Consider the following 20310-nt stretch of genomic DNA (forward strand, 5'->3'; position numbering starts at 1 on the left):
TCAAACGGTTATTTTTAAAGACAGCCAATAATAATAAAGAATTGGCAACTAAAGGACAAAGGCAAGCATTAACAGCCACAGTTAAGCAGCAAACTGTACTGTAGTCCAAACCACCATCCTGACCTATGACATCAGAAATTATTTTCAATTTGCCCTTCAGAAAAACAGGCAACCTATAATAAGTCTTTAAATCAAAACAGTATGAATCTGTGGTTAAGAGACATGTGGATAAAATACAATCCCACACTAATTCCCAGAGCCTTGCAGCAGCACACAGAAAGATTTCCAGGCAGCATCCAACGAAAGATCAACTCAAAAAGCAGATTTGCAGTGAACTCTGGTGACTGTGTTGCGTGCTAAATTTATCTTTTGAATAAAACATTTTCCAGGTCAGTCACAGACTCACCAGAGTCCCATGTCATGAAAGACTCATTGCTCTCAACTTGCAGAATGGCAGGTCAGCACTGTACGTGAGCTCACACTGCTGCCTGCCTGCTTTTTCTCTCCGTATAGCAACACAGACTGCATTTAATGCACTTTCTACAACCTTTGATATTTGAGCTTTTTTACAACGGTTTATTTGTGAGGGTTTTTTTGTCATTGTACTTCAAGAAACCCTTGAGGGCCCTGTGTGTTTTAAGGTTATCAGTTTATACCTGGGTTATTTATCATCAGGGAGTGCCTTTGGAACACAGGACACATATTATTTTCACTACTTGGCATAAATGTCAAAGTACTTGCAGAAGCAAGGTACTGAAGGCAGGAAAACACATAGCTATGCCTACCAAGCATGGAGAAAATGACCCACTTGAGCTACCCCAGGTCCCACATTGTGGCCAGAGGTGTATCAAAGACACAGCTCAAGCACATGTAGAGGGAATTACAGTTACAACACATGGAACGCAATTTGCAGCCCTCTGATGGAGGTGGCTGTGCAACATGTCCGGAGCGGACCTCAAGGCTAGAGGATGTCATAGGATGCACTTTGGGAGTATTGCTTGAGAAACAGCTTTAAGAAGGGAACGTTGAGGATTTAAAAAAAAAAAAAATTACGGAGCCTCCTCATATATTATTTTTTTTCCTAGTGTGTGAGGAGATCTTATTTTGGAGAAGCCAAATTAGGGAGAACTTTTAACAAAAAATCAGCCATCTTAACCCTTTAGATGAGAGGTGGGTGGGAAGACATTGATTGTAAAGAAAAGCTGCTACCTCATGCTGTGCAGAAAAAAAAAAACCAAACCAAAGATATGTGTGTGTATATATGCATTTTTAATATAATTATATATATATATATATATTATTCTAAAAAACGGAAAGCCCGAGGGCACCTCCCCCCTGCGCTGAGCGGAGGCTCCGCCCACCGCTGGGAAGGCGGCCGTTGCGTCGCGCGCCGGCGCGGTGCCACCCGCTTTCCCTCCGGCGCATGCGCAGGAGCGGCTCGCCCGGCGCCAGGCACGGGGGGCGAAGCGGGAGAACGGGGGCAGGGGGTGGTGGCTGTTGATGGCGCGTAGGAGGCAGTTAGTGTACCTCAGCGGGGCTGTCAGGGCTGGGTGGGCCGGGTCTGGTCCGGTTCGGCACTCATCTCAGGCCACTGCTGTCCCCGGGGCTGGGGGACAACTGGGGGAGGGTATGGGGGGTGTTGGCCGCGGGGAGAACTGCAGCTCGCCGGTCTTTGGAGCTTGGCGACCTTACAGTGGCTGTCGGTGCGGTGTAGTCTCGCTGGGCGGCAGGGTGAGGCTGTTTCTGAGGCAGCTGTTCCTGTTCTGCCCCCCGGGGGCTGAACGCGGTTTGGTAGCAAAAAGGCTAACACAGTACCTGGTGACTTCTGTGCAGTGCTAGGCAAAACGATGAGGAGTACAACCTAGAGGGGTCGCCTGTCCCCGCCACTGGTGACCCACCGGCCCCGGGAATCAGGAGTGGTTTCCTTGCAGTTAACCTCTAGTGAGGTTCGCCAGTCTTGCCTTGATCTTATGTTAGTTTTTGGCCATATGTTAGTTACTTATGCACGCAGCGTCTTGTAGCAGCTACAGGGGGCTCCTGGGTTTTACCGATTCTGCCCCTTTAAAGTTCTCTTTATGGGGGAAAAAAAAAAAAAAAAAAAATTGGTTTTCGTTGGTTAGTTTGTCATCTGTTCACTTCCTGCAGGTATCCGGATACCGCTGAGTTTTTAAAGGGACCACAGTCATTCTGAGAGGAACTGATATAAATTTCACGTGTTTGGAGCTGCTCAAAAGATGGTACACAGCTTCGTGTGTGTTATAGGAAAGAATATCTTTCAGCTTTGAGACTAATTTCTATGTGTCCTTTGTATTTTCAGTGAGAAAATGAACCGAGGGTTGATACTGAAATTTGAAAATCTGGTGCAGTTACGTGGTGCCTGCCGACAGCTGCGTACTCTCTCCTACAGAAGAGTTAACAGAGCACAATGGAGGCCTGTGCAATCATCTGCACATCCCATGTGGTCCGTGCTTCTGTACCCACAGTTCTGGCAAAAAGATAAATTAATCAGTATTGCCTTATCACAACACAGACATTTAGCTACAAAGGAGGTAATTAACAAAATCCAATAGACTCTGCTTTATGAGATTTCAAAGTACAAGAGCTCAGTTTGAGCATTTAGATGGCAAATTAAGGACCTTTATTAATACATATAGAGAAGTTATTATAAGTTTATAAGACCAAATGTACTTAATGTATGACTGTATTGTGACTCCCTCTCAAATATTGACTTTAAATGCTTACACCAGCAGCATCATGAATCTTGCAAATGAAGTTATTACAAGAAAAAAAGAAAATTATATTGTTGATTTTTTCCTTGTTTTGAACAACGAAAAATGAAAAAATATTAACTGTTGTATGCTATGCATTTAAAATATTCAATATGTGTTCAATCATTCATTTATTGTAAGTTTTTAGTATTGTTAAAAAAAAAGTGCTTACACCATGGTTTGAGACCATTGTCTTTTTAATGTTGTTTTTATTATTTCTTAGTTTATGCCAGCTATGTGTTCCTATATACTTGTCTAATTCCATGTAGGAGACAAAAAAGAAGAAAAGGAAGATACCACTGACAAAAGGTGAAGTGGAGATCAGGCAGAAGATGACTGTTGAAGAACTTGCTCAAGCTATGGGTAAAGACATAGGTGAGTGTCTGCTCTATTGTTTGAGATATATTCTGTCATTCAATTATGACACTTTAACAAGTGGTAAAAGCAAAAATGCCTACAATGGCAGTGTTTAGTGGTTACTAGTCCTTCCCTTAGAAAGCTAGATTGTACCCATACCAAAGTAACTTACTTCTTAAAAATATTTGACCAGAGAGAGAGCAAATGTTGGTAGACACAACAGCAGTGTAAAGCTTAAAGAGTTTGTGACACCCACATCACTAGACAAGACATTTTGATGTAAAGAAGCCAGGGCTGTCTTCTGTCTTCAGCAGAAAGGCTTCAGATCCACACAGGCTGCTCTTCATGACTGGGTTTCCCAAGTGCTGAATTATTCTGTAAGGAAAAATGCTGCAACCTAGTTATCAGACCTGGTCTCCTGTAAGTAAACAATTCATGGTTAGAGAGAGAAGAGAGTAAGAATTTCAGCCCATAATCCAACCCTAGGATATTTACTTGGGAGCAGGAATCTTGGATTCAGAAGTAATATGTATTTAATTAAATAAGTCATTTGATTAACTGAGAGTGGGAAGGACTTGTCTGGAAGCACTCCCCTCTTAGGTGACTGCCCTGACAACTGAGTCACAGAAAACAGGATTGTGCTTTTAAACCATTCCTCTTTGTATAGTGGCTCAGCTTTCAGTCATGTTTTAGGGGGATTGTTAGCATGTTTTCACTATCGATATTTGAAATAATTCTGTATAACATTCATCACCAATCTCTTTTTATCTAGCTGAATACTTTTCTGGAAAACCTCCCTCTCAGTAGTGAGGAGAGGTGCTAAAAAGTCTGTCATGTCTTGCTGTATGTGGCTGAGAGATTTGTAGTGATTCCTAGATCAATGTGTAGCAATTTTTGACTATACCACAGTATGTTCTGTATTTCTACTACCAATAAAAGTGGCACATGAACAAATAGATCAAATTTTCTTCCTCTTTGAATAACTTCTTGGCTGTCTGGTTTAGATGTTCAGTTGTTTCAAGAGTTTCAGTTGTTTGTTATGGGTTAGTGGGAAAGTAGGCTATGAAAATTTGAGTGAAAAATAAGAATGTAGCATCTAATTTTCAGTAAAGCTTTCCAAATCAAATTATCTCTACGAGTATGTAATGTAACAGGAACTTTTAGATAAACTTAACTAAAGGAAAAATGGTGAGTGAAACTTATTAGCATGATATAATCTACTCATGAAAAGTCTTAAACTGTTTGAAGTGGGTTTCATTGGTCCTGCATGTTTTTAAAGGTGTAATTGTTAAATGCCTTTTTTTCTTCAGATCATATTTATGAAGCGCTGCTATACACAGACACTGACCTTGATTCACTGGAACCAGACTCTGTCTTACATGAGGACCAAATCAAACTAGTTGTTAAAAAGTCAGGAATGAAGTATAAATCAGCAAAACTAAAAGAGGAAAAAGAAAGAGAAAACACAGATGCTGTGAAAAGGTAAGCTGTGAATTGTTCTTTTGGGCTTATTTTGTCCTATTTTTTTCTACAAGTACTTTTCATATGCTGTGGGGTTTTGATGCTATGTTGGTAATACCTCGTATATGCACAGTCTGATAATATTTAAAAGGTAAATTTTATATTTTGTTTTTTTTGGCCATAAAACTGATACTCAAATTGGTTTTGTATTGGGTGAGCTTTTTCTATGCCATTTTCTGAAGGAAAAGCCACTGTTTTTTTTTTTAATATATTGAATTCCTTTATTAACTGATACACTAATGTAAGACCAGGCACTAGGAGGCCTGTGTGGTGTGGCTGGGATTTTTGCTTACAGTGGTGAGACACTGGCCTCACCTGTTCACCACTGAATTCTGGTATATGGCTCTTTGTTAGCCATAGTAGGTATGTGTGTTACTCAGTGAACTTTTTTGATCTTTACAAAATATGTTTTAATTTTAATCGTAGGCCTCCTGCAGACCCAGCAGTACTGACCCCACGGCCCCCAGTTGTTACTATCTTGGGCCATGTTGATCATGGAAAAACAACCTTACTTGACAGTCTACGAAAAACTCAAGTGGCATCAATGGAAGCAGGAGGCATTACACAACACATTGGTGCTTTTCTTGGTAGGGTTCAAGTGCACGTGCTTGTGTGTCAAATAGGTTACTCTCCATGGGCTGACTTGCTGCCAGTGAAAAAGGAAATCATAACTTGTGATAACTGTCATAACTATGTGGATGGACCTTTGAAGTGTTTGCACAGTTGTCTGCGCAGCTGAAATAATATTTAGATGTTTTTGGCTTATGAAAGATCCCAGGACACCTTTTCTTTCCTGATGAGTTAAAAGTCTTTTGACCTCCATGCACACAGTTATCTCTCTGCCTAAAATATGTCATTAGTATTAAAATAGTTCCCAGAAGAGTGATGTTTGATTTGCAATAGATCAAGTAAAGGTATGTGAAATGTTGATCTTAAAATGTACTGTATATGTTTGTTCACAGTGCATTTGCCTTCTGGGGAAAAGATTACTTTCCTTGATACTCCTGGACATGCCGCTTTTTCAGCCATGAGAGCAAGAGGTACCCATGTTACTGACATCGTCATATTGGTGGTAGCAGCAGAGGATGGAGTGATGCAACAAACCATAGAATCTATTCAACATGCTAAAAATGCAGGAGGTACAGTTTTTAATTTGTTAATATAACGTTTTGAAGTGAGTGGCAATCCCAGTTCATAAAGTCAGCATACTAAGGTTTGTGTTGCTGTGCCGTTCAAAATATGAAACCAAACATCTATTTCCAAATATTTATTCCACTCTCAAAAGAAACTCCTTGAATTGGAATCCACAGAACTTGGGAAGTAACTTGTCATAGTCCCATCTCCTGCCCTTGCAAGGTGTTTGAAAATATAGTGATAGTGAGTGTTGCATTAACACAGTAAGATGTTAAAATACTAATATTTTTGCAGGTTTGCAAGAAAAGCATGCATGGGATGTATGTATGTGTTCATTGTCTTTTTTATCCTTCCCTGCTAGGATAGCTCCTCCAGCTTACTCATAGTAGCTCAGTTCTCAATGGCTGCCTCAAGTTGCTCACCAAATAGATATCAAGGTGTTTTGTTCTAAGTTGTCATAACTTGTTTTAACCTCTTATTGCAGTTGTTCTAGTAGCAGCAAACTTTGGTTAGGTTGATAATGAGTTTGTTTCTCTTCTTAGTTCCACTTATCCTCGCCATTAATAAATGTGACAAACCTGAAGCTGATCCAGAAAGAGTAAAGAAGGAATTGCTGGCTCATGATGTGGTCTGTGAAGAGTACGGAGGTGATGTTCAAGCTGTAAATATTTCTGCACTCAAGGTAAAGTTTTCACTGGAAAAACTGTGGTGCTCATGGGTGTCTAATATGTGCATACAGCTGCATTTTTATTTGGCAGCTGGGAAATGAGTACCTGGAGTACTGTATCCAGTTCTGGAGACCCTTTTACAGGAGGGACATTGAACGTGCTGGAGTGTGTCCAGAGAAGGGCCACGAGGATGGTCAGAGGGATGGAGCACCTCCTGTGAGGACAGACCAGAGAGGAGAAGGCTCCAAGGAGACCTTATTGTAGCCTTCCAGTATCTGAATGGGGCCTACAAGAAAGCTGGCAATGGACTGTGTAGGATGTCAGGTAGTGATAGGACCAGGGGGAATGGATTCAGGCTAGAGGAGGGTAGATTTAGATGAGATGTTAGAAAGGAGTTCTTCACCATGAGGGTGGTGAGACACTGGAACAGGTTGCCCAGAGAGGTGGTAGAAGCCCCATCCCTGGAAGATTTTAAGGCAAGGCTGGATGGGGCTCTGAGCAACCTGATCTTGTTGGAGGTGTTCCCACCCATGGCAGGGGGGTTGGAACTAGACGGTCTTTAAGGTCCCTTCCAACACTGAAAATTCTACAATTCTAAATAAGTGCTTGTCTTCCTAGTATTTGACACCTTACCAGGAGCTACCAAGTGATTTCACTAGAATTATTTGAGACATACTCCTATCATCTTTTGAGGCTCAGACCTTCAGTGAGCAATGATAACTATTTTTCTTCTGGAAATTTAGTGGATATTTTTCAGATTCATCCTAATTGCTCTTCCCTCATTTATTTGCTCACTTTGTGAAAACAGTCCAAAATCAAAGTTGGTGATATGCTATGCATGAAGAGAAAAATTCAAACATGCCTAATCACTAGAGAATGGTTCTGTAGTGATCTTACAAGATTTACCACCTTATCCTTGCAAACAGCTGACAGCTTAAAACCAAACTAAGATCTGAGCTTTAGTTTTGTGGTGGCCAGAGCAGCTTTGGCCAAATGGATGCAGCAGTATCTTAGGCTTATTGCTGTGTTTCTAAATACATCCAAGTAAATTTCTAAGACTTCAGACAAGTTCAAGAGCTTTTGAAGTCAATTTAAGATCAGCATATATACCAGTGGCTTCTCCATTTACCTCATAGCAGGCATTGGTGCCTGCTGGCATCTGGATCTGCTGCCTGATAGCTAGCTGACTGTCAGCTGCTTGTGTCTTGACAAATATAATGTAGTTAGAGAAAAGAGGGATAAAAACAGATAAAACAGTTTTGTCTCTGGTGTTTTGGAGTCTTGACTGAGTGGTAGTTTCAGTTTGGCTCTTTAGATGTTTCATTTGGTTGTTTTTTTCCTTTTAATTTGCATTCATGACACGTAGCAGAATATTGCAAAATCTTTTTCTGCACCTTTAACCTGGAGGCTATGAACAGAGAAGCAAGAAAGCTGTCCTTCCTAATGCTTCATGCTTTCTGGGCCAACTGTGTAGTGTCTTAATAGTTCATCACTTTATTAACAAAGGCATCTGTTGAACTGTATTGCATGGTTAGAAGTTCTGAATCAAATGGGGAAATTTGCCAGTAAGATTTCAGCTTCTGATCTTACTTTAATTGGACACTTCCTTTATTCTGTATGTTTTGTGTGTCTCTATTTTTACAGGGTGAAAACCTGATGCTTTTAGCAGAAGCAACTGTTGCTTTAGCAGAGATGCTAGAACTGAAGGGAGATCCCACAGGTCTGGTAGAGGGAACTGTAATTGAGTGTCGGAAAGACAAAGGGAAAGGGTAAGTAATCTGCCTGCTGCCTTTGCAACTTTAATGAAGCAATTTGTAACAATTCAGAGATACTCTTCAGCTGGTTTGTACCTCATATGTTTAAGGTTGAACTTTTTAGTATTGTTGTTAGATAAAATTGTAACAGTTTCTTTGCAGTGTTTGGAACTAAAGCATTGAAATGTATTGAAATGTTACTCTACAGTTTGAGAACCAGAATAAAAATTACAGACTAATCTGGCAAAATGAATCACTGAAATAAAATCCTGTAATCACAGAAATTAGTTGTGTGTTTTAAAATGTCATAAAAAAGTAGGAATGATGAAGTTAATAGTCATCATATATAGTACATACACAGATTTTGGCAAATTGTGTATAACATCACATTTTGCTCTTTAAAATATTTCAGTACTTTTGCAGGGTCACTGTAAATTAAGCATGTTCTTCCCTCTTCAAAAGTAAACTGAATTCTGGAAAGTTGTTGGAGTTTGGATTGGGATTTATTGATGGGGTGTCACTTAATCTGTAAAATCAGTCTTGCTGATTTCACAAATGCAAAATTTTGTATTTACCTGCAGAAATAAAAAGAGTGCAGTACCAGTATTGGGTTTTTTGCAAGTCACTTTAAAATGCTATTAGCACTCTAATTTTATTTATTAATGTGTCACAGGAATATTTTACCTGTGGTCGATCATATTTATGTTCTGTTTTGTGTTTACTTATTCACACTCCTGAAAATGGAGAGAACAGTCACTTTAAATTTGTCTGTTATTTTTCTCCTCTGCCCTTCACTAGTCCACTTACCACAGCCATCATCCAGAGAGGAACTCTGAGAAAAGGCTGTGTTCTGGTTGCAGGGAAAACATGGGCAAAAGTCCGTTTTATGTTTGATGAGAATGGGAAAGCTATAGATGAAGCCTCTCCAGGCATCCCAGTGGAAATCATGGGCTGGAAGGAAGTTCCTTCAGCAGGAGATGAAATCCTTGAAGTAGAATCTGAGGTACAAAAAGAAATGTTTAATGGAAAACTCGTATTGCAGTAGGATGGATGGGAAGGAGCCAAGTAAAGAATTAAGTGATAGCTTTCTGATAGCTTTTGGACTAGGTAACCTGGATAATCTGATGAAAGGTGAAGGCCAAGCATGGGTTTTAAGAAATCTGAGTGACACGTTCTGCAGGAGAAACAGTCCTGAGTGCCTGGGGTTATCTGGGATATGCTCTAATGTCTTCACTTTCTAAAGGCACAGAAGACTTTTTAAATATAATCACACTATCACCCTACCTGAAGAACAGTCCAGTACTTAATAGTATCAGTGTTAAAATTTTAGAATGAGAAAACTAGTTTCTGAGAAAAGAAGAGCATTAAATATAGCTTGAAATAGGTGTTGTGAGAGCTGGACAAATACCATATGAAAGAATTAACAGTAATTTATTCTTGTCTGCAATACAGAGATATCATAAAAACAGGCCTTGTGTCATGTTGTAGCCTAGGGTGGAAGCTATCATGCTCATTTGCCATCCTTGCAGCAAAATCTGTTGTTAAATGTGGAAGAAAACAAGTGAGCCTGTAGGGAAAATGCAAAGGGATGAAACTGCCCTGATGTGGAGTTTTCCGATGCAGTGTTTTGAAAGGTAACGTTTCTGTCTATTTCTGCTCAGCAAAGGGCGCATGAAGTTGTGGCTTGGAGAACCTATGTTGAACAACAGGAGAAGATGAAAAAGGATATGGACATTATTGAAGCAAAGCAAAAGGCCCACAGGATGGAATATGAGAAAAAGCAAGAGAAGTTTGCCCATCTGACCTGGAGACAGAGGAAGGCGGTGCTGTACAAGGCCAATAAGCACCTCATGTTTTCCAGGCCTAAAGAGAGAACAGAGGTGGACAAAAATGTGCTGTCAGTAATTGTTAAAGGTGTTGTTCTATTCTCTTTACTGCTCCATTATTTTTATGCTTCTTAAATGCTCAGTCGGAAGTGTAGCTTTAAGCCATTAACAAAATTTGTTACCAGAAGTTTGATCATCTCAAAACTGATGAGATTATTGAACTTCTCAGTAAGGGGAGGGGCATCAGAAAACCTCCAGGCAGTAAGCAGGGACACCCTCAAATAGATGAGGTTGCTCAGAGCCGTGTCAAACGTTGCCTTGAATATCTCCAGGGATGAAGCCTCAACTAACTACTGGGCAACCTGTTCCATTTGTCCACTACCCTCACAGTAAAGAACTTTTTCCTAACATCCAACCTAGATATACTCTTCTCTAATTTAAAGCCATTTCCCCTCATCCTATCACTACAGGCCCTTGCAAACAGTCCATCTCCAGCCTTCCTGCAGGCCTTCTTCAGATAGTAGGAGGTCGCTATTAGGTCTCTCTGGAGTCTTCTTCTCCAGTCTGTACAACCCAAGCTCCCTCAGCCTGTCTTTGTAGGAGAGGTGTTCCAGCCCCCTAATCAATTCCGTAGGTCCCTCCTCTGGACCCACTCCCTCAGATCGATGTCCTTCCTGTATTGAGGGGTCCAGAGCTGGACGCAGTACTCCGGGTGAGGTCTTACCAGTGGAGAGTCAAGTTGCAGATGTGAAGCCTCTCGTCCTATTGTATTTATCCAGTTCAGTTTTGGAATTAATAGACTTGTTAAATGTATTGTAACACATCTCTGAAATACAGTAAGAATGATGTCAGAAGACTTTATTTGGCACAGTGCAGAGTTGTCATTCCCTTAGTTCTTCAGTACTTGTTTGATATATACAAAGTCAGCAGTACTTTCCATTTGTACACTCAGGTGATGTGGATGGATCTGTTGAAGCTATTCTACACATTCTGGACAGCTATGATGCTGATGAGGAGTGTAAATTGGATATTGTTCATTTTGGAATGGGAGACATTAGCGAAACTGATATAAGTCTTGCTGAAGCATTTAATGGTGAGTAGGTGTTTAAAAATCCATTTACAATTAGTACAAACTTTCTATTGGAGTGGGTAGGTCTCATTCTGCTTTTCTCAGTAATTAGCAGCATCAATAAGGCAAACTTACATGTATCTTAAAAATGTTCCCTTTACCATCTAACACTAGTGCAGGCAGGGCAGGCTAGAAATGTCATGAAAATTGAGGGACTCTGCCAGTAGTTGGAATTGTCACTGTCAATTGTTACACTCGTGCCTCCTCACTCAAGCTGCTTTATGATGCTCAGACAGGGCAAAGCCAGAAAAGTAGCATAGAAAATAATTTCCTTTTGTTCAGGGAAGGACTGTACCTGTAGCTGTTCCCGCTCATACCCTGCAATTCTCACCTGGTGTAGCGGGTGTGGTGTCATTGGACCTGCCATAGTCCACAGGTGGATGAGAATGATACTGAGTTCACTTCCAGCCTAATTTGGACAATCAGGCTGTTTTCCCAGCCCCAGAATGGCAAGTCCTTGTCCTTTTTGTCCTCTGACACATAAGCAGTAGCTTCTGCTTTGATGCCTCCACTTCTGCTATCAGGGAACTTTTCTGTGAGGGCTTTCTGAGCCAGTTGTTTTGACTCAAGGTCAGTAGCAGTCCCTTTGCTATAGTGTGAGAAGCAAGTGGTCCCTCCTAGAAAGGGAAGCAGTAGTTAAGCGTTGTTTCTCATACTGCCAACTGCTAATTCTTTCTGCCTTCTTACTGCAAGTTCAACACGACAGAACGGATGTAGTAGACACTTTTACTTACTGTGATCTGTCATCTGTTGCCAATTGTTTTATTTATCAGGTGTTATATTTGGATTTAGTGTGAAGGCAAATGAAAATATTAAAAAGATGGCTGCTAAAAAGGGAATAAAAATTAAGCTTCACAATATAATCTACAAACTTATTGAAGATTTTAAAGATGAGATAAATAGCAGACTACCCCCATCTGTGGTCGAGAATACAGTAGGTGAGTTTTCATTTGCTGTTAAGATTTTTGTTTTGCAAGATGACCTTACCTGTATTCTGCAATTGCACCTCCTTTTGTGTCAAATACTTGATACTACTGCAGAGCTGCTTTTTGTTATCAAGCTTGGTAAACAGCAGAGCTTGCTTTTACTTGTTACTGGCTTGTTAGCTTTATTTAGTTCATGCAACTTTACTTTTTTCTTTTAGGAGAAGCTTCTGTGCTCGACACCTTTTCTGTAACAGTAGGAAAAAACAAAGTTCCAGTAGCTGGATGCAGAGTACAGAAGGGGATGCTGGACAAAAAAATGCAGTTCAAGTTAATCCGTAATGGGGATGTTATTTGGAAAGGTAAGCTTAATTGCCACAAAACCTGGTTTTGCATTTGGTATTAAGACACTGCTAGTTCCTTGTGAAGTTAGTGCACATATGACTGTAGGGCAGTCCCATATGCTGAATAGGATGGAGCAGCTCCAGCTAGAGAAAGGCTGCAAAGTGCCACTGTATGGTTATTCAGACCTGTTTCTAACCACCACCTCTGGAATGCAGTTGCATCACAGGATTTACCTGCTGGAAAGGACTGATGTCTGATTTTTATTAGCTGCAAGTGCTCTCAATACCCAAGTTTTCTTGCTTTCATTTTATAGCTACAAGGTAAAAGACATTCTTTAAGAAGGGCAAACCAGAACATTTCTGTGCCCTGATGTTAGTGGTCTCCCTTGTCTTTGACGCACTTTCTCTTTATAGGATCTTTATCATCACTGAAGCATCATAAAGATGATGTCCAGGTAATAAAAACTGGTATGGATTGTGGGTTGAGTTTGGACAAGAATATAGAATTCAGTATTGGAGATGAAATTATCTGTTATGAAGAAAAAGAAGTTCAACAGACAACTTCCTGGGATCCAGGATTTTAAAATACGCTGGAATACACTAACACTAAATGGCATTTATTATTCCTGTCTGGACTTCAACTCAACATTAAATGAACTTTCAGAGATGCACAAGCTTCTTTTTATCTGATGTTTATCTACCAATGTTCTGCTTTCAAGTCTTGTCAAGCAACTGGCATACTTTGTCAGAACATGGGATAACCTACAACAATTAAAAGCAAACACTTCCAGTGTCTAAAACCTTCACAGGATAAATATTTTAGATGATGTATCTATTGATTCAAAAATATCTGAGATCATCTTTCTGACCCTCCATGCTGCTGTAGTGTTTCAGGATATAGGTTACATGTTGTTAGCAGGACTCTGCTAACCTTTTAGCTAGCACTGGCCCGCTTGTAAACAGGACTTGGGACCTCTTTGTATCTCCCATTTTTCCATATTAGGCCTACTATGCTGTCTGCTCCTCTGATACTTGAAGAGACCACTTCTAAGGTTAGCTACTGTTACCTGTTATCTCCTTTGAAAGAGATTTAAAGCCACTCTTTAAAGGCTAGAGTCCAAGTATGTCACGGTAGCTGGCACACAGTATCCAAAGTTTTACAGATTTTCTTATTTAGCCGCAGAGAGGAAATACAGTGCCCCAAGAAGCAAAAATAAATCCTTAAGCTGTACAGAAATTTAGATTTTTATTTTCTAGTACATTTACTTGTCTTCTGGTTTATTGAAGCAGTATGTCAGACAGCACTTGCCACAATAGTGTCTGTCAAAGTGACTGGCCATGAAGACTCCAGCTCCACACTCCTCAGAGGGGCACTCCCGGCGCAGACGACTGATCTTGCCGTTCTCATCCACCTGGGCAGGGCAAAGAAGCAATATCTCATATAGACTCACCACCTTTTAGCAGTGGTGATAATTTTGAGTATTCTAATTTGGCAAGGTACTTTTGATGATAGTTACTACGTTAAACCTGTTGAAACAAAGTTCAGAAGTGCCCAACTGCAGCACTCAACTTCTCTTGTATTTAACAGGTGGGATATTTAAAAACAGAACTTTAAAAGATGTCAGGCTACATGCAGACTAGCATAGGCTTCTGTCCTTCCTAGTGAGAGCTAAGTGTTCATCAAGTTCTTCCTAATTAGTCCAACATACCTTGTAATACTTGAGCACTGCAAGCTTGACCTTCTTTCTCTTATGCTTGTTTTTCTTGGGAGTAGTGTAAGACTTCTTCTTTCTTTTCTTAGCACCACCACGAAGTCTCAGCACAAGGTGCAGAGTTGATTCCTATTTGTAAAGCACATGACAAAGACTCAAAATGTGCTCTCCAGACCAGAGGAGTATTTAAGCAGGCTTTTTCCTTTACCTACAAAAAGTAGATCTCAAAGCACTGGAAAATTACAATAGCTCTAAAAGGATTATTCACTATAAAGTCCACAAATAACAGACTCCAGAGAACAGTGGGCTGATGGATCCCAAACCCCAGAAGCTTTGATTACTGTAAAGCCTATTGGTTTTAGGCTCAGCATCAGCACTTCCCCGGTCAGAACTGATGTGGTGGAATCTATGTGCAGCATTTCTTAGGCCCAACAGCACAGGTCAGGCTGCTCCTGCAATGCCAACGAGTCAGTACTCCACCGCTCTACTCCGCCTTTCCTACTCACTTTTTGAATATTGTAGTCAGACAGTGTGCGTCCATCTTCTAGCTGCTTCCCAGCAAAAATCAGCCGCTGCTGATCAGGAGGAATGCCTAATGGTGACATAAACCAACATTACAGGAAGAATGTAAGTTAGGACATTCTATGTTAAAATTTTAAGTTGCTGCAGATGGTAACATCTGCACAAGACAAGCATCAATCCCACAACAGTGCATTTTGAACTCACCTTCCTTATCCTGGATCTTGGCTTTTACATTTTCTATAGTATCAGAAGGCTCAACCTATTATAAAACAGGACGGAGTCAAAACTCACTTTGCCTTTTAATTTACCCAGAAAAGCGGAAAAAACACGCGGAGCTTCAGACACAGCACCTATACTGTCGCGGCCGCTACAGGGCTGCCATCTCCTAGCAGGGCCGCCATTTCTCCCGACTTTTCGGTAGGGCGGAAAGCACCGGCCCACCCGCAGCTCCCCTTGGGCCGCAGCAGCAGTACGCAGGGCAGAACGGAAAGCCCGAACAAGTCCGGGCGGGGCCCTGCCACCGCATGGGGCCGGATGCGGCCGGGCCTTCCTGGCCTTCCCTGCCCGGGGTCGTGCCTCCGCAGGGCAAACCCTTACCGGGTACCTCTCCCGCCCCCTCGTTCACCCGCCTGGTGCGGGGGTCGCGGCGGCTCACCTCGAGGGTGATGGTTTTCCCCGTGAGGGTCTTCACGAAGATCTGCATGGCGAGGCCGGCACCTGCGGGGGGGAAGGGGAAAAGGGAGGAAGGGAGAGGCGGTGAGAGGCGGCGGGGCGAGGCGGGGGAGGGGGAGGGGGCCGCACATGAGCCCGCACTTACCCGCGACCAGCTCGCGGAATGGCGGCTCTCCGAAAGAGCGCCCCACCGGCCCGCACGGGGTTTCCACCCGCGACGGAGGAGGGGCGGGCGGCGTGGCGGGACTACGACTCCCGGCGTGCCCCGGCGCCGTCCGCTGGGCTGGAGCCTGCTGGGAGCTGTAGTCCTGCCCCAGCGGTGCCATGGGAGTCGTAGTCGGAAGTGGGCGCGCCGGGGAGCGGGAACTGCAGCTCCCACAGTGCATCACGGCTTGCTTCGCAGCGACGGCCCCCACGGTCGCCGGCGGCCGTAAGGGGAGGGTTCCGTGAGGGGAGGGTTCCGTGGCTGTCTCAGCCGTCTCAGAGATGATGGAGTCTGCCTGGGTGTGCGGGGGGTGCCCGGGCAGGGTCCTCTGTGCAGGAAAGGTTATGCGCACCATAGCTGCTTTTTTTGTGGGGGGGCTGTTGGTGTTGGGGCTGCGTTTATTCCAGGTAGCTGGGTCTCCACAGAGCTGCGCTGCAGCGTGAGAGCCCATCAGTCGGTGTCCCGCCCCGAGTTCAGCCCTGAGGGGGCCCTTAAAAACCTCCTACAGCCGCCTTGCCGCCTGCGCTTTCCCTAATTAGAAAAGATGTAGGGAAGTTAGGAAGAGGGGAAGTACAGAGAGTGACCGTCATTTCGAAATTACTTGTTAGGTGGTTTTCTGCGAACAAATTGAATATGGGTTAAAGCAGAATGAAGATCTGCTTGAACACGAGTACCAGGTGGTGCTATTTTAACAAATTTCATCTTCTATGTTTTGATCTGAGGCAAAGGAGGAACAAAGGAGGAAAGAGGTTTTGATCTTGCATAAGAAAGGTGTTCCTATGCCAAACCACCCCACGGGAGCAGAGAAACTCTGAAGCACTGACATGGCTAGTAACAAAAATGAAGAAAGTGGGTTGTGCTGAGCAAGGACCACCTCAGGAGTGTTACATTATACATAGTAATGCATTTGACAAATATTTTTTAGGTAAAGGAATAATGAACAATAATTAATGGGTAAACAGTGGTTTGCTGCTTCTTTGTCTTCTAGGGAAAATGGGTGTAAGAAATCAAGGATTGGTACGCTTATGTACAGCTGGCTTTTATGCTTCAATATTCTGCTGGTTGGCGAGTTTCTTCTAGATAAAATGGTTTTTTTAATAATTATATAAAACCAAAACCAAACAAAACCCCCCAAAGTTTACTCACCTAAAATAGTGCACTGTATCAGCAAAATGCAGATCTGTTTGCTGGAATATGGAATGAGGTGACCCAGAAGAATAGGGAGGTGTAGACTTGTAGAATAATGTACTCTGAAAGTCTTTGCTAATTGGAAGCTGCCTGTGGGGAGGAACAGCTTGTCTGACTGTTACCAGCCAACTTCACTGCCCCCATCTGGGAGCTTGTGAAAGGTATTTTCTCCTCAGGTGTAGAAGAATCACTCAGATTTGATTCTCTTTATAAATGTTTCACTCGATTAGACAGATAGGGATTGAAAAAAAGGAATTGAATAAAAATACAACGGTGAATAATTTGTGCTGTATACTTAATAGGGATGCTACAAAATCTATTAGGGCAAATGCAGTTCTTTAAATGCAGGTTTTTTCTTAGATACATTGAAACAGATTGTTCTAAATTATATTGTGTGCACTTTGGAAGACTGGATTAAGGTAGCAGTTGCTTGTGCAGAAAATAATCAGGGAACATCATATCAAAAAATCACATCTGTTCTCATCTCACAGGATGGAATGTTTGAAAAGTCACCACTTTAAGATGGGAGAGAGGACAATGGGACATGTTTTCTGATAGTTTTTTCCTTGTAACACAGAGGGTGCTCTTAGAGCAGCCAAGCGAAGAAGCCTTGAAGCTCTTTTACCGCAGTAAACACTACGGTTTTGTAGTGCTGAGAATTTTTTTACTATTTTTTATTAATTAATTTTCTTTACTAGACCCTTCTAATATGTCTGTGTGAGAGTGTGTGCATGTTTGTATTTACAATACAAATTGTATAATACAGCTGAAACTGTATTTTCAGTGTGGAAGAAAGTTGGCATAATGTACTCTGCAATGGAATGGTAATGGTATGCATGTATTTCCATGGTGACTGAGCTTCAGTATAGTGCTGGAGGGAGATACTGCTCAGAGTTTAGCATGGGGAAGGGAAACTGCTCCAAACAGATCATCGTTCCAAGAGAGACAGACAAAGGGCATTGTGCAGTGTACACATACCCTGATGCCTTGGTGTGTTAGGGTTTTTTTTCTGATAGACCAGAAGGCTTGCATCACTGGAGTCATGGTACAAGTTAGATCATCACAATAATCTAACAAATCCAGTCAAAATACAACAAATGTCTACTTAGAACAAATTTAGCCATCAGTTTCATGCATCCACCTCCTCCTTGGACTGCTGTGGGAATTGTATGGTTCAAGGACCACAACTACTCTTCAAGAGCCAGCATAGGATCTCAGTTCACACTGGTTATTAAGAGATGGGTAATTCAGCCTTAGGGAAAGGCAGGTGTCCAGCTGCAGTCCAACACCAGCTGATTCAGTGGGCACACACTGGCAGAGCCTTCTTTGAGCTCTCAGCCCACAGCCAGTAGGAACAAGAGCACCGAGTGTCATTTGCTGTAGTCACTGTGCTATGTGTTCCTGTCACAACCCAAACTGGGCACCTAGGGAGACACAGTTTGGACCCCCTTGCTTTCTAATCTCCTCCTCTGGATCCAACCTTATACTATCAGACCTATCCTTATCAGACCTAGGACTCCCAGGGTGAGTGACTAAAATGTTACAGTCCAAGGAACTGCTCAACCATTGGCTACCCCTTGATCAGGTCAAGATCAAACCGACACTCATGGTCTGTATTTGAAGGTAAGATTTAATTCAAACTATGGAAGGAATAACTCATAAAAGCTGATACTTTGATTATGATGTATGCTTAGGCTGCACTAGAATTTTACTTGTGACCAACTTGAATTGTGAAGTTCAAACCTGAAGTGTAAGAAATACCAGTCATAAGCAAGGGCTCAGAAAAAAATCACTGAGTATATTTCATATACCAGGAAAAGAAAGGAGGTGTAAACCTCAGAAGTAATAATACTCCTTCATGGATAAAAAAAGAACAATCTATGCTAGATCAAAATAAATTAATTATTCTACTGAAACTCATGTTCAGTTATTTCATTTTATGCTGGTGGCATAAATATATATATATATATAGATATACATTGTAATGAGGGGCAAAAGCTCATAATCTGATTAGTTGTCACACTGAATATAAGTTGGAGTATGTTTGACCTCAGGTACACTGTATGTATTGTGACTCGATTTACAGTGTAACATACATCAGATTTTGACCAAAAGGATGAAAAGTGAAATGGAGATGGATGGAAAGATCATGCACATTTTTGCTGCACAAAAGCTGACATCGTACAGGAAGGCAGTGCAGATGTGACTGCAATGGTTTCCAGAGTGATTTCATGGTTCTTGTTTGATGTTTGCAGCAGCTGAAGAATGGAAGTACTTATTAAATCAAACAAGACAGTGATGGGCTAAATCACAAGGTTTTATTCTTTTTCTTTGTAGACATTTTTACTGTGTGGAAGCAATTTCTAGCAGAGATACACAATCAAATGGCAAGTCTGAGGTATGTGCTTCTATAGTTGGCCTATTTGTTTGCTAGCTGTAAATTCTTCTCTGGAAGCCTAAGAAACCATGCTACATAAGAAAACAATGCAAATGTATGTGGTATGTCAAATGTATACTATATAGAGGAAACAATACTGTTATGGGAGAGACCTTATATGCCTTATTTTCCTTCAGAAGAGCTTTTTGTCTCCAAGTCCACATATCAGTTGTTAATTATCTGTTGGGATTTAAAGAGATTAAGCCATGTGTGTTTTATTCATCAACCTCAAGAATTTTCAGTTGCTTCATCTTGAAAAAAAACAATCTGAAAAATTTTATTTAGCAAGGTGACAAGATGCTTTTACCCAGAGTGTCTGTAAAAGCCAAGTAGTATTTTAGTATTATTCAAATGCCCAAAGAAAGAGATGAAATGTCAAAAAGCTAGGGAAATCTGTAAATGCCTAAGCAAGTTTAAAATTTATTTCTTATAAAAGTTTATGTCCCCAGCCCCAGACATTATTTTGAAGAAGAGCTACCAAGTTTCACAGAGAGAGAGAAATAGGACTTGTCTTGTCATCTCCCTGGTAAGAGAGATTCTGAAACTTTTTCGATACTGGCAGTATTCACATTTATTTTTTTCTCTTATTTATTAATAAAACTTAGAATTTATAATTTTCCCAGCGTTTGGCAGACTTGGATAAAACTTTCTGCTCAAAATGTAATAAAGGGGTTGTAAGTTTTAAAAATACTTCAAGAATGAATGATTTACAGGTAAACAGCATCATGGTCCTATGCAATTGATTATTGTTAAGCTCTGACTACCTGATTTAGTTCCTATCTCTACTTGACTGGTGTGCTGCACTCACCTCCTTCACATGCAGACTTCACAAATGTCAGCCACAGACTTACACCCTGAGTTAATGAAGAAATTAGGCTGAATGAAGGAATTAGATAGATGCTGAAAGGAGATTAAAAGATACCCGAATAAGACAAAATAATGTGAGGTTAGTTAAGTAGCCTCCTCCTAAGGACACCTACCTGAAGGAGGAAATCATAAGCTTAAATTCTGCTTCATTAATTTCTTCTCTCTTAAAATTAATTCATCAGTCACTGGAAACAGTGGAAAGCACATCCAAGATCCACTTCCTAGGTGAGTGCCTTTACCACATGTAAGATAGTTTTGCACCATGCCCCCCTAAGAAGTTTCA

At 41.4% G+C, this 20310-nt stretch overlaps 2 protein-coding genes across 3 annotated transcripts; one reads left to right on the forward strand and one right to left on the reverse strand.

Annotated features, from left to right (window-relative positions):
* The first annotated feature begins 2142 nt into the window (after positions 1–2142).
* Positions 2143–13098, forward strand: MTIF2 (mitochondrial translational initiation factor 2). Of its 2 annotated transcripts, none has more exons than XM_071740392.1 (13): positions 2143–2549; positions 3038–3143; positions 4436–4607; positions 5073–5233; positions 5609–5785; positions 6323–6462; positions 8093–8217; positions 9001–9205; positions 9864–10116; positions 10981–11121; positions 11931–12095; positions 12302–12442; positions 12839–13098. In XM_071740392.1, the coding sequence occupies exons 1-13, from the start codon at positions 2325–2327 to the stop codon at positions 13006–13008; spliced, it is 2181 nt and encodes a 726-aa protein (XP_071596493.1). In that variant the 5' UTR covers positions 2143–2324; the 3' UTR covers positions 13009–13098. The 2 variants fall into 2 exon arrangements, with proteins under 2 accessions (XP_071596493.1, XP_071596494.1); XM_071740393.1 differs by having other exon boundaries at positions 2406–2549; positions 2992–3143.
* A 555-nt stretch (positions 13099–13653) lies between these two features.
* On the reverse strand, positions 13654–15569 carry RPS27A (ribosomal protein S27a). Its single transcript, XM_071740395.1, has 6 exons — positions 15476–15569; positions 15314–15375; positions 14863–14917; positions 14643–14728; positions 14134–14265; positions 13654–13836 (listed from the first exon to the last, which is right to left on the reverse strand). The coding sequence occupies exons 2-6, from the start codon at positions 15359–15361 to the stop codon at positions 13687–13689; spliced, it is 471 nt and encodes a 156-aa protein (XP_071596496.1). The 5' UTR covers positions 15362–15375; positions 15476–15569; the 3' UTR covers positions 13654–13686.
* Positions 15570–20310: the final 4741 nt, after the last annotated feature.

This window comes from Heliangelus exortis, chromosome 3, assembly GCF_036169615.1.
Source record: "Heliangelus exortis chromosome 3, bHelExo1.hap1, whole genome shotgun sequence".
In the NCBI taxonomy this organism is placed as follows: Eukaryota; Metazoa; Chordata; class Aves; order Apodiformes; family Trochilidae; genus Heliangelus; species Heliangelus exortis.

Bases quoted from the DNA above. Each gene is read 5' to 3' on its own strand.
- MTIF2 (XM_071740392.1), top strand. From the start codon at position 2,325: ATGAACCGAGGGTTGATACTGAAATTTGAAAATCTGGTGCAGTTACGT. The intron at 4,608-5,072 runs GTAAGCTGTGAA...TTTTAATCGTAG, and splicing joins AACACAGATGCTGTGAAAAG to GCCTCCTGCAGACCCAGCAG. The intron at 5,786-6,322 runs GTACAGTTTTTA...TTCTCTTCTTAG, and splicing joins ACATGCTAAAAATGCAGGAG to TTCCACTTATCCTCGCCATT.
- RPS27A (XM_071740395.1), bottom strand. From the start codon at position 15,361: ATGCAGATCTTCGTGAAGACCCTCACGGGGAAAACCATCACCCTCGAG. The intron at 14,729-14,862 runs GTGAGTTCAAAA...TGTCACCATTAG, and splicing joins CAAGATCCAGGATAAGGAAG to GCATTCCTCCTGATCAGCAG. The intron at 13,837-14,133 runs GTATGTTGGACT...TGCCCTGCCCAG, and splicing joins CAGTGCTCAAGTATTACAAG to GTGGATGAGAACGGCAAGAT.